Here is a 12,923-nt window from a genome sequence, read left to right as displayed (position 1 = left end):
CAGTCTTTCTATACACCACTTCTTTAGCGTTTGTGTATCCATCATGGAAAAACATATTCCTATACGTACTGTACTGTCCACTGCTAGTTTGATAGATGGGAGTTGGAACAGACATAGAAGTGACAGCAGAAACTCCAGGGTTTTCTCCGTCTCCTTTTCTGCCCCGTGTATCTTCAGAGGATAGATCTTTCAAAATTTTTCTGTGAAAAATAAAACTCAATTAATGCTGGTAATGAGGACAGCTTTATAAAAACAAACCGCCAAACCTTTTTCAATCTCAGGTTAGAAGTACAATAATCTACTAGACATTTTAACTGTTTTGTCAAGGAGCCACTCAGTTCAGCACAGACGTTTATGGCTCCTGGGAAAGAGACAATGAACAAATACACAGGTACAAGGCCCTTACAGAGGTATGAATGTCTCTTTCCCCTACAAGAGAGATGATTCCGTTGTAAGGTATTTTATTAATTAACAAGAACAGTATTCATTTTCTAAATAGTGACCTTTATTTAAAAAGACCCAATCTGGGGCACCTGGGTGGCTCAGTTGGTTGAGTGTCCAACTTTGGCTCAGGTCATGATCTCAAGGTTCATGAATTTGAGCCCCGTGTCAGCCTTGCACTGACAGCTCAGAGCCTGGAGCTTGCTTTGGATTCTGTGTCCTATCTCTGCCCCTCACCCACTCATGCTCGCTTTCTTTCTCAAAAATAAACAAACACTGGGGCGCCTGGATGGCTCAGTCGGTTAAGCAGCCGACTTCGGCTTAGGTCATGATCTCACAGTTCATGAGTTCAAGCCCCGCATCAGGCTCTATGCTGACAGCTCAGAGCCTGAGATCTGCTTCGGACTCTGTGTCTCCTTCTCTCTCTGCCCCTCCCCTGCTTGTACTCTCAGTCTGTCTCTCAAAAAAAATGAATAAACATTAAAAAAAATTAAAAATAAATAAACATTAAAAATAAATAAAAAGACCAAATTTGTCTTTCCACCCTTCAACTCTATAGTGAGAAGCCCACAGTTTTAGGAAACCAATAAGAAATAAGAATACTACTATAAAAAGCACACAATACTAGTGATAAGTAAAACTGTTTGTTTATTTATGGTTTTAATATTTTTAGGTAATCTCTACGCCCAAAGTGAGGCTCGAACTCACAACGCCAAGATCAAGAGTTGCATGCTCCACTGACTGAGCCAGCCAGGCGCCTCAATAAAATTGTTTAACAGGAAGTAAATATAATCCCACAGGTATCCCTCAGACTTGGTAAAATGGCACTTATGACAGGAATATGGAGATAGAAAAAGATTCCTTTGCTGAAAAGAAAGAACTTCCAAAACACAACTGGGGGCAGAGGGACAATTAAGCATTATTTCTTTCTAGAAGAAAAAGAAAAAAAGAAATCTTAATATTTCTATGTTCATTGTAAAAAAAAAACCAAAAACCAAAAAACAAAAAATAGTCACAAAGGGGGAAAAAAACCTTATCATTGAAAAGGATCTTTTATGTTGTTTATGCCAACCTTCCAGCCTATGCAGGAATGCCCTAGCATTCCTAACAGCCTCTATTTCCGGGAATAAGTCATCTACAACTTCAAAATAGCAAACCATTCAATTATTAAGCCCTTACTTATTTAGACCAAAAGCTGGTTCCACCCAGTGAAGCTAAAGAAATTTAAGCTTAACCAAAATTCTGTATCCATGCCCTACTTTGTAACATTTGACAATTGCTACAATTCTTTATTTGAGGCCAGATAACTTTAGTTCCTTCAGCTCTTCTTCTATAACACACTGAAAAATGTTTTCCACACTGAAAAAGACTGTCTCCTTACTCTGGACGATCTTCCCACCAAAAGCTAATAAAATTGTAGACTGTATCAACAGATGTTCCACATCGAGAATAAGGGAGGGGCAGTCCTATAGGACTCCATGTTAGGCATCTGGAGAATGGTCACACTGGTTCCTAAACCTGCTTGTATCAGAATTGCCTGGAGAGGTTTGGTTTACTGAATCCACATTCCCATCTGATACCCGGAACAGCTGAGTGAGTAGGTCAGGACAGAGCTCCAGAATCCCTTTAACAAGATGTCTGTGTGGTCTTATGCAGCCAGCCTAGCATGAGACTGCGGAATGCTGCGCCCAGTTCTTTTTCACTTTTAAGTTATGCAACATTTGGAGTATAAAGAAAGTACAGAAGGGGCACCTGGGTGGCTCAGTCAGTTAAGCATCCAACTTCGACTCAGGTCATGACCTCATGGCTCGTGGGTTCGAGCCCTGCGTTGGGCTCTGTGCTGACAGCTCAGAGACTGGAGCCTGCTTTGGATTCTGTCTCTCTCTCTCTGTCCCTCCCCCACTCTCTCAAAAGTAAACATTAAAAAAAAATTTTTTAGGGGCGCCTGGGTGGCGCAGTCGGTTAAGCGTCCGACTTCAGCCAGGTCACGATCTCGCGGTCCGTGAGTTCGAGCCCCGCGTCAGGCTCTGGGCTGATGGCTCAGAGCCTGGAGGCTGTTTCCGATTCTGTGTCTCCCTCTCTCTCTGCCCCTCCCCCGTTCATGCTCTGTCTCTCTCTGTCGCAAAAATAAATGTTGGAAAAAAAAATTAAAAAAAAAATTTTTTTTAAAGTACAGAAATTAAGACACCTATGTGCCAAAGAATCAATAGATGGTAAGGTTTCCTGCTACCTTGCTGAACTCATTACTTTATTTTAGTGGGTACTTTAAGATTTTCTGTATATGAGATCATGTCGTCCACAAATTGTTTCCTTTCCAATCTGAACGCCTTTTATTTCATTTTCTTGCCTAAATGCCTGAATACAATGTTAGGTAGAAGTCGTGAGAGCAGACATCCACAGCCTTGTTGTGTTCATGATCTTAGGGAGAGAACATTCACTCTTACATCACTAAATATGCTTACCTATGGGCTTTTATTGATGTACTTTATTAGGCTGAAGAGCACCCCCCTCTTTATTTATTTGAGAGAGTGCATGTGCGCATGAGCAAGTGAGGGTCAGAGAGGAAAAGAGAAAATCCCAAGCAGGCTCTATGCTCAGCACGGAACCTGATGCGGGGCTCGATCCCACTAACTGTGAGATCGTGACCTGAGCTGAAATCAAGAGTCAAACACCCAGGAGCCCCTGAAAAGCTCCCTTCTATTTGTTTGATGAGCATGTTATCAAATGGACTTGTTAAATGCTTTTTCTTGTGTCCGTTGAGATGATCATACATTTTTTTGTTCTTATTCTATAAATATGATGTATTACGTTGACTGATTTTCAGATGTTAAGCCAATTTTGCGTTCCTGGTATGAATCCTACTTTTTCATCATATGTAACATCTTTTATGTGTCATTGGATTTAGTTTGCTAAAGCTCTTATTTTGCTGTGTTTATATTCATGAGTAATACTGGCTTATAGTTTTATAATCTCAATTAATGAATTGAAGCCATGTCTTCTAAATATTAATTATTGCTATCATTTGACCTACCAATTATTTGCTTTCTGGTTTTTTTTTTATGTTTTTTTAAATTCATTTTTGAGAGAGAGAAAGAAGTGAGCAGGAGAGGGGAAGAGAGGGGGGAAACCAAGAATCTGAAGCACACACTGCGCTGACAGCAGACAGCCTGATGCAAGGCTCAAACTCACGAGTGAGATCATGACCTGAGCCATAGTCAGATGCTTAACCAACTGAGCCATCCCAGGATCCCTGCTTTCTGTTTTTAAAAAAGTCTTCTGGGGGCGCCTGGGTGGCTCAATCGGTTAGGCGTCTGACTTCGGCTCAGGTCATGATCTCATGGTTCATGAGTTCTGAGCCCTATGTCGGGCTCTGTGCTGACAGCTCAGAGCCTGGAGCCTGCTTCTGATTCTGTGTCTCCCTCTTTCTCTGCCCCTCCCCTACTCGTGCTCTCTCTCCATCTCTCAAAAATGAATAAATGTTAAAAAAAAATTTTTTTTAAAGTCTTCTGGGGGTGCCTTGCTGGCTCAATTGGTAGATAGAGCATGCAAAAAAAATTTTTTTAAACGTTTATTTATTGAGAGACAGAGACAATGCAAGCAGGGGAGGGCAGAGAGAAAGGGAGACACAGAATCTGAAGCAGGCTCCAGGCTCCAGGCTCCGAGCTGTCAGCACAAAGCCCGATGGGGGCTTGAATCCATGAACTGTGAGATCATGACCTGAGCTGAAGTCAGATACTTAACCAACTGAGCCACCCAGGTGCCCCAGAGCACGCAACTCTTGATCCTCAGAGTCATGAGTTCAAGCCCCATACTGAGAATAGAGCTTACTTAAAAAAATAAATAAATAAAAAGTCTTCTGTATTCTTTTGGATTTGAAGAGTTTTCAGAACTCCACTTTAATTCATCATGTTTGACAAAATCTCTTCATATAATTTAGTAATTGCTCTAAGGAGTTCTAATAGACCTCATCTACTTAGAATCACTGTTTTACCATGTCAAGTGAACCTTAGAAACCTTACCTCCAGAATGAGTCTCTTTATTCCCCCCTTATGTTATAGTTGTCTTACGCATTACATCTGCATTACATCTACATACATTAAAAGCCCCATCAGACAATGCCATATTTTCTTGTCAACCAAACATATTTTAAAGAATTCAACTGGAGAATAGTTCATTATACTTGCCCAGATCTTGCTGTTGCTGTTTCTTCATTCTTAACCTTGCAGATTTCTATCTTAAGAGCTTTCTTAGCAGTTACTTTCTTTTTTTTTTATTCTTGAGAGAGAGCACGAGGGAGAGCGAGTGAGCACAAGCAGGGGAGGTGCAGAGTGAGAGAGGGACACAGAATCTGAAGCAGGCTCCAGGCTCTGAGCTGTCAGCCCAGAGCCCAACGTGGGGCTCGAACTCACAAGCCGTGAGATCATGACCGGAGCCAAAGTCAGAAACTTTACCGACCGAGCCACGCAGGCGCCCCTCTTAGCAGTTACTTTAGAGCAGGTATGCTGTCAATAACTGCTCTTAGTTTTCCTTCATCTGAAAATATTTATTTCACCTCACATTTCTGAGGGATATTTTCACTAGATAAACTGGATTGACAATTCTTTTCTTTCAGCACTTTAAAATTCTGTGCTTCAGTGCAGAGCCTGCTTGGGATTCCCTCTCTCCCTCTCTCTCTGTTCTTCCCCTAATTGTGCATGCACACATGTGCTCTCTCTCTCAAAATAAACCAACTTAAAAAATTTTAAAAGAATGTATTTCATTTCCTTCTAGCCTGGTTTTTGATCAGAAATCTATAGTGATTTACACTGTTCCCTTTAAAGTAATGTCATTTTTCTCTGTGCACAAGATTTTTGTCTTTAGTCTTCATCAGTTTGATTATGACTTGTCTGGGGAGGGGTTTGTGTTTATCTATGGCTTAGTGTTTGCTGAGCTTTTTGAATCTGTGGGTTTCACCAAATTTGGAAACATTCCAGCTACTATTTCTTTAAATATTTTTTTCTGCAACATACTTCTTCCTCTCCTATGACTCGAATGACACAAATATGAAAACTTTTGGTATTGTCTCACAAGTCTCTGGAAATTAGTGTATTTTTCTAATCTTTAGTTCAGACTGGATAATCTCCAATGAACTATCTTTGAAGCTACCTCATCTTTATTTTCCTATTCAACCCATCCAGTGAGGTTTTATTTCTGTTACTGTATTTCTCAGCTCTAAAATTTCTATTTAGTTCTCTTTCTAGCTTCTACTTTTTGCTAGGAGTTCTTAACTTTCTATTCATTTCAAGAGAATTCACACTTGTTAGGACATTTTAATAGCTCCTTTAAGTTTTTGTCCCATAACTCCAACATCTGTGTCATCTAGGAGATGGCATCTGCTGACAGTCTTCCCATGCCAAATTAAGATTCTTCTGGGTTCTCTGTATGCCAAGTAATTTGGGACATGGGACATTTTCAATATTATGATACCAGACTCTGGGATCTTGTTTAAATCCTATGGAGAAATTTTGATATTCTTGTTTTAGCAGGCTATCAACCTAGTTGTGTCCAGGCCATTGATTTTGACCAGCATTCAGTGGACTGTGGTTCCAATGTCATTTCAGTTTTCAAAGCTTTTGCAGTGTTATTCAGATCTGGTCCATATGTGCACCAGGTAATTACTGTTCAGTCTGGGACTTGAGCCACTGCATGTCATATGTGTAGTTCATTCAATTCCTTAGGTCTATATATGCTAGGGAAGCCCGTTTTTATTATTTATTTGCTAAAAATTTATAAATGGGTGCTGAATTTTATCAAATACTTTTCCTGCATTTCTGAGTTGATTATATATTGTTTGTATGGATTCTCACTTATCATGGTTTATTTCCTTGTATGTTTGATGATTTTTCACTCTGAATTCATATTTGGTTGATCCTAATTTGGTATAATGCAGAAAGCTTACTTTGGGGGAAGCTTCCTTTCAGATGTTCTAGCCTCCTGCAGGAATCCCAGCTTAATACAAAACTCTCAGGTTCAGAGTCCTTTCCTGCAGTAGACCTAAAGCAATGTGTGCACTTTGGTTTCCAGGCTTGCTTCTGCTTCTCACTCTGGTTTCAGCTCATGTATTTGTATTGTTAAAAAGAAAACCACAGGCCCAAAATGGCATCACTTAGGCCAAATCCCCAACCCAGAGCTTAATACCTAATCTATAAACCTCTTCCAGAAATGTAGTCTTTACTAGTCAGAGCTTTTCAGATCAGTACCAGTGAGGGCCACACAGGCCCTCTCCTTCTCCCAGAGGAGGACAAGGTCATCTGCATCAAAAGAACCACTGCTCTTCCCACTAAGAGAAAGATACCCTGCTGGAACAATACTGTTCTTTTGCTAAAACTTTCTTGCCCCACCCTCCTTCCTTTAAAAACCTTCTGTTTTGGGGGTGCCTGAGTGGCTCAGTTGGTTGAGTGTCTGACTTCAGCTCGGGTCATGATCTCACAGCTTGTGAGTTCGAGCCCCACGTCGGGCTCTGTGCTGACAGCTCGGAGCCTGGAGCCTGCTTCGGATTCTATGTCTCCCTCTCTCTGCCCCTAATCCACTCGCATTCTGTCTCTCTCTCAAAAATCAATAAACATTAAAAAAACAAAAACTTCCGTTCTGTATAGCTCCTTGGCTCCCCTCTACTTGCTAGATAGGATCTGCCCAATTCAGGAATTATTTAATAAAGCCACTTAGACCTTCAAATTTACGTGGCTGAATTCTGTTTAACAGATATGGTGGCTTCAGGATCAGAAACGAACTTCTGGCAGTATCTGGGGACAATGAAAAACGCAGGCACGAGCCCTGCAAACCCTTCAGAGTTCACCATCTTTCTCCCTGTTTCCAAGGGCCATTGGTAAGTCCCTCTCAGTTTTAGCTCTGCTCTTTTTGCATTCAAGCTGCAGATCTGACTTTCCAATAAAGTATTAATGGATCAGGCTAGACTAATAGGAGGTTCTAAGGAAGCACCAGCCCTTAGCCCTTGGTTCAGACCATACTTCCACCTTGGAATCCTTTCCTAGTTCCAGTCTCCAGTCCCCATTTACTGGAGTATGCTGGTTTAGTCTTATTCATTTCCAGTCCACAGTCTCCCTGAATGAGAGTCTGCTGGTTTAGCTCACACTGGGAATTGCTGGTAGTGCACAAAGACTTCTCTTAACCACTCCGCAGTGACATGTTTTGGTTACTGGTGGTGTGCTGAGGGGCACATGTTTGTCTTGTTTTATGTAAATAAAGGTAATTGCTAGTGGGGATTGCAGAAACCAAAAAGCCACAAAAATTGGTGGGTCCAGGTCAAATCACTTAAGAGCTGTTACAGCACTTACCACCTAACTCAAAGACTTTCAACATAGTAGAAGCTAGTCAATGAACAGGTTAGATTGACACTAGGTCACCCACTGATCTCCAGAAAACTTCCGTGCAGTGAAGCACACTGTAAAACAACCCATAAATTCCAACCCCAAAGCAAGTCCCTCTTAGGGATTAGTTTGGCTCTGAGAAACCCAAAGGCCTAGTTAAAACAAGAGATCCTTTAGATCTAGAGTTAGTGTGCCACTTCTGGCAAACCTGCTTATTTTATGTTTAAGAACTATAGTCCCAGAAGTTAGATACCTAGCAAAAAAAAATTTTTTTTTTTTACCAAAACAACATGGAATTATGATGGCTGTTATGAGGAATGCTGAATTAGACAAGATCATTCATTTAAGAAGTACACTTGAAAGCAAGGGCTGATTACCTGTTTTAATTGGCAAGAAGAGGCCTCCAAAAGATTTCAAAATCCCAAAATAGTTTCATTAAAAGACTCATGGCAAACAGCTAATGAAAAACAGAAAAATTATCTAAAACAAGACTACACAGAAGACTGATGTAATTCCTGCCACTCTCTTCTGTCCTTTGAGTACTCATCCTAGTGAGCTTCTGTCTGAACTGCCTTTCCACTCTGAAAAGACAATGACCTTTTGAAAGAAGACCACTTGGGGCTACTGGTGATCCTCTTCAGGTATCTCTCATTCCTTACTCTAAGGCTGAACCAAGGGCTGTAGTTAAAGAATTTCTTAAACTAGGGAGGACCCTCAAGAGTTTTTTTTTTTTTTTTATTTTTTTTTTTTTTCAACGTTTATTTATTTTTGGGACAGAGAGAGACAGAGCATGAACGGGGGAGGGGCAGAGAGAGAGGGAGACACAGAATCGGAAACAGGCTCCAGGCTCTGAGCCATCAGCCCAGAGCCCGACGCGGGGCTCGAACTCCCGGACCGCGAGATCGTGACCTGGCTGAAGTCGGACGCTTAACCGACTGCGCCACCCAGGCGCCCCTTAAGAGTTTTTATAAATAGATGATCTCCTGGGCCGAGTTGAGAGAAGGGAAATGAAAATTCATGTTGTCCCTTCCTTTCCAAATCCAAACCCAGTGGAAATGATCCTTTCTCTCCTGGAAATAACTATTTTCTTTTTGCTTCTTGTTACCTCCTAAGAACATGGCTTGGCTTTCTGCCTGCCTGGGACAGGAGGCCGTCTCTTCTTTCTTTGGCTGTGTTTGGGAGTAACTCCAGATCTTCTTCTTCTGTTTTTAAAGTAGGCTTCATGCCCAGTGAGGAGCCCAACGCAGGCCTGAATCCACAACCCTGAGATCAAGACCTGAGCTGAGATAGAGTCAGATGCTTAACCAACTGAGGCACCTAGGCACCCCACCTCTAGATATTCTTAAGATAGTACCTTTCACTCCCTCTTTGAGGAGGCATCTTGGGTCCATAAGGTTGCCAGAAATATTTACTGTTTGTCCTGCTGAAACCTAACAAGATATTTGAAAGGACTTAATAACTCTATAATCAGAAATTTGACCAAACTGGATGCTGATATTGAGAGCCTGATAGTTTTTCTTTAAAAAAAAAAAAAAAAGATTTTTTTTAATGTTTATTTATTTTTGACAGACAGACCATGAGCGGGGGAGGGGCAGAGTGAGAGGGAGACACAGAATCCAAAGCAGGCTCCAGGCTCTGAGCTGTCAGCACGGAGCCCAACACGGGGCTGTGAGGTCATGACCTGAGCCGAAGTTGGACGCTCTGAGCCACCCAGGCGCCCCATAAACCTGATAGTTTTTCTTAAAAGCCTTCTCCCCTAAGCTAAATGTACCCAGAGAGAAAGAAAACATTCTCCTAGGGGGATGCGTGTCAGTACTTTGGTATCCTTTTGTCAACAACCCACTTCTTCGAGGAATTAAAAAGAGCTGTCCTTGTTTTAAGAATCTAGTATTTATAGGACAAGAGGTACGGTTCTAAGAACAATTCAAAGATCACCAATGTCCAAACCTCCCCTATTTATCTCAAAAGGCTTATAATTGGGGTGCCTGGGTGGCTCTTGATTTCGGCTCCAATCATGGCCTCATGTTTCAGATCAAACCCCACGTAGGATTCTGCCCTGACAGCACAGAGCCTGGTTGAGATTCTCTCTCAAAATAAATAAACAAAAAAGAAATGTAAAATGTTCAGGGCACCTGACTGGCTCAGTCGGTAAAGCATGCAAGTTTTGATCTTGGTGTTGTGAGTTCAAGCCCTATGTGGGGTATAGAGATTACTTTAAAAAAAAAAAAAAGTATAAATGTTCAATGTTCTATCTGGTCTTCTCTAGGAACTCTTATCTAGTCCATCTCTTTAAAATGCAAATTTAGGGGTGCCTGAGTGGCTCAGCTGGTTGGGTATCCAACTCTTGGTTTTGGCTCAGGTCATGATCTCATGATTTGTGGGTCTTAGCCCCTGCACTGTCCTCAGTGCTGCTGGTGCGGAGCCTGCTTGGGATTCTCTCTCAAAATAAATTTAGAAAAAATAAAATAAAATGCAAATTCAATGGAGGTAATTTTTATCAAGGAAAAAACAAAAGGGGGGAAGGCAGTTTAGAACCTGACTTGCCAAGGGGCGCCTGGCTGGCTCAGTCGGAAGAGCATGTTATTCTTGATCTCATGGTCGTGAGTGGAGCCTCATGTGGTATACAGAGTACTTAAAAAAATAAATAGAAACTTAAAAAAAAGAATTTGCCTTGCCAAGGTCAAATCCAAATCTGAAGTGTCTTCTCCACAAATATTCGAAAAAGCTTTAGCCATTCAAACAGATAACCTTAACTTATTCCATCTACCAAAAAACAAAAAAAAGAACCCAAACTCAGATCCAACTTTTATAACTATTTTTTGCACCCATTTCATGGTAATAATTTTAAAACCGAAGCTATAAGGTCTCTACAGTCTGTATGGTCACATGTGTCTATACAGAGGTGTTGTAGTTATTTGGTATTGCTTAAATTAATTTGTAAAAGAGCTCCATTTAGTTGGTTTAAAGGCAAGCATTTGTAAGGACTGGGCATTCTGAAACTCTCAGAAAGAAACTAACAAATTTTTTTCAAATTCATATATCTGAAAAAATATTTGACATGAAATCTAGTTTAAGATTGATGGTTTAATTAAAACAGACATGGCTTTAGAGTTATCGACATTAAATAGAAAACTTTTATTCTACATAAGTTCATGTTATCTCTTACTCTGTCAACAAAAAAATAATAGCTTAGGATAATGGCTGACTTTGTTAAATGTTGAATGAAGTATTTGTACATAATCTACACATAATTATTAGAGACAAATATATGTATGCAAGATAAAAGTTTATCAATGAACTTTTCAGTGATATTATGTCTACTTAAACCGTTTTCTCCAATTTGGGGGTGGCAGAATCTAAAACCTTAGTTTTACTGAGATAGATTAAATGATTTAACTAACACTAAACTCATCAAATACCAAAATCATTTCCAAATAAGATAAAATACTGCAACATTAATAACATTTATCACGGAGAATCCAAAAGATATTTAGATATGTTAATGCTATATTGGACAATTTTAAAGGACATGTTTTTGGAAATTTTGATTTGCAAATTTTAAGAACGCTTTAATTTGCAGTAGAAATTAAGGTTTCTAAGGGTTAAGAAGTCTAATTGCTATATGTAATTAAAGCTAGTAAGAATAAAACATCTCCATGTGCCAGGAAAGATGTGTTAAAAAAGGGCATGAGAAATATATTTTTGTTCTAAAATGAGGATGGTTGTCTAAAGATGAAAAACATAGGACAAATCAGAATGTAGAAAAAACTGTTGTAGTAGGTTTGTGGCAGAGGAATCTCTGAAAAGCAACTATATCATGTGTGATCCAACTGGTTAAGATTAAAATAATTTTATTTTAAAAAATGAGTTTAAAAATTTTTTTAATGTTTTTATTTATTTTTGAGATAGAGACACAGAATCTGGAGCAGCCTCCAGGCTCTGAGCTGTCAGCACAGAGCCCGATGCAGGGCTCAAACTCACAGATGAGATCATGACCTGAGCTGAAGTCGGACGCTTAACCGACTGAGCCACCCGGGCGCCCCTAAAAATGAGTTTTAAAATCAAAAGTAAGCTGGTGTAAAATTAGAATTTGTTGTTTTAATAGAGGGAAAAACCAAAGTTCTCTTGGACTTTGGTCTGATTTTGGTAATATTGTGAAAACTCCTTTAAGTTTCAGAATGATCTGTGATCCTGTTTAGGCAAGTGCCTTAGAACCTATATTTGATATTTTTGATGAGTGCCCCAAAATTTAGTTCTATTTTTTTAAGGTTTTATTTTTAAGGAATCTCTATATCCAACCTGGGGCTCAAAATTATGACCCTGGGATCGAGTCACATGCTCTACCTATGGAGCCAGCCACACCCAAAATTAAGTTCTAAAGTCTTTTTGATTTGGAATATCCCAAAGGATTTGTTACGCTTATTTGATATTTGACAATGCTTCCCATGTAGTTTACATAAGTAATTCTAAGCCTTCTTTATATTGTATTTTTAAGACTGTGGCCATGTGTGGGTAAGTTGATTTTGCTTCTGCAAAAATGGCCCCTAAATGCCAGACTTCTGCTGTCACGATGTCCTTACAACGTGGCAAAAGCCTGCTCCAAGACGGGCCTCTAGGTTCTTTCTCACTTTCTGGCAAATCTCATTTTTTGGTTTTAACATTTCTTCACCCACCATGGTATAAGAGGACTCCAATTATAAATATTGGTGTGGAGACTTCTAGAAGATTGCAAAAAGAACTTACCATCAATGTCTAACCTGTCAAATCCATAATCCTGGAAATACTTTTTGTTCCCAGAGGCCTCAAAGCAGCTGGACTTCATTCATTTGCCACCTCGTATGGGCTATTAATATTTTCTTGTTAGTGTATGTATGTTTTCTGGATAGACTAAAGTTTGCCAGTGTGAGGGCATTAGTATTGCAGCAGGGGAAAACAAACAAACAAAACCCTTAGAAAACGTGTTTCCCATATTTGGGCTGTACTTTCCACTGAGGCACGCACATCACTGGGCAAATCATTCAAGCCTTGATAAAGGCCTTACAAATATCTCGGAATTATCACTGCCCCATCACCCTTAATCATCAGGCAAGGTGGAGAGAACTAATGAAGTTCTCA

At 40.0% G+C, this 12,923-nt stretch overlaps 1 protein-coding gene across 6 annotated transcripts in view; it reads right to left on the bottom strand.

Moving 5' to 3' along the window:
• ATF1 (activating transcription factor 1) overlaps nucleotides 1-12,923 on the bottom strand; it is a 79,394-nt gene that overhangs the window by 13,502 nt on the left and 52,969 nt on the right. For all 6 annotated transcript variants that reach the window (XR_006294662.1, XR_006294663.1, XM_043563901.1 and 3 more), the window contains one exon: nucleotides 70-200. Coding sequence is in view for 4 of the 6 variants with exons in the window: in XM_043563901.1 (XP_043419836.1) it covers nucleotides 70-200 (131 nt within the window). In the remaining 2 variants the exon portion in view is untranslated. The remainder of the gene's footprint in view (nucleotides 1-69; nucleotides 201-12,923) is intronic.

This window comes from Prionailurus bengalensis, chromosome B4, assembly GCF_016509475.1.
Source record: "Prionailurus bengalensis isolate Pbe53 chromosome B4, Fcat_Pben_1.1_paternal_pri, whole genome shotgun sequence".
In the NCBI taxonomy this organism is placed as follows: Eukaryota; Metazoa; Chordata; class Mammalia; order Carnivora; family Felidae; genus Prionailurus; species Prionailurus bengalensis.
This window is presented reverse-complemented; position numbering and strand designations above follow the sequence as displayed.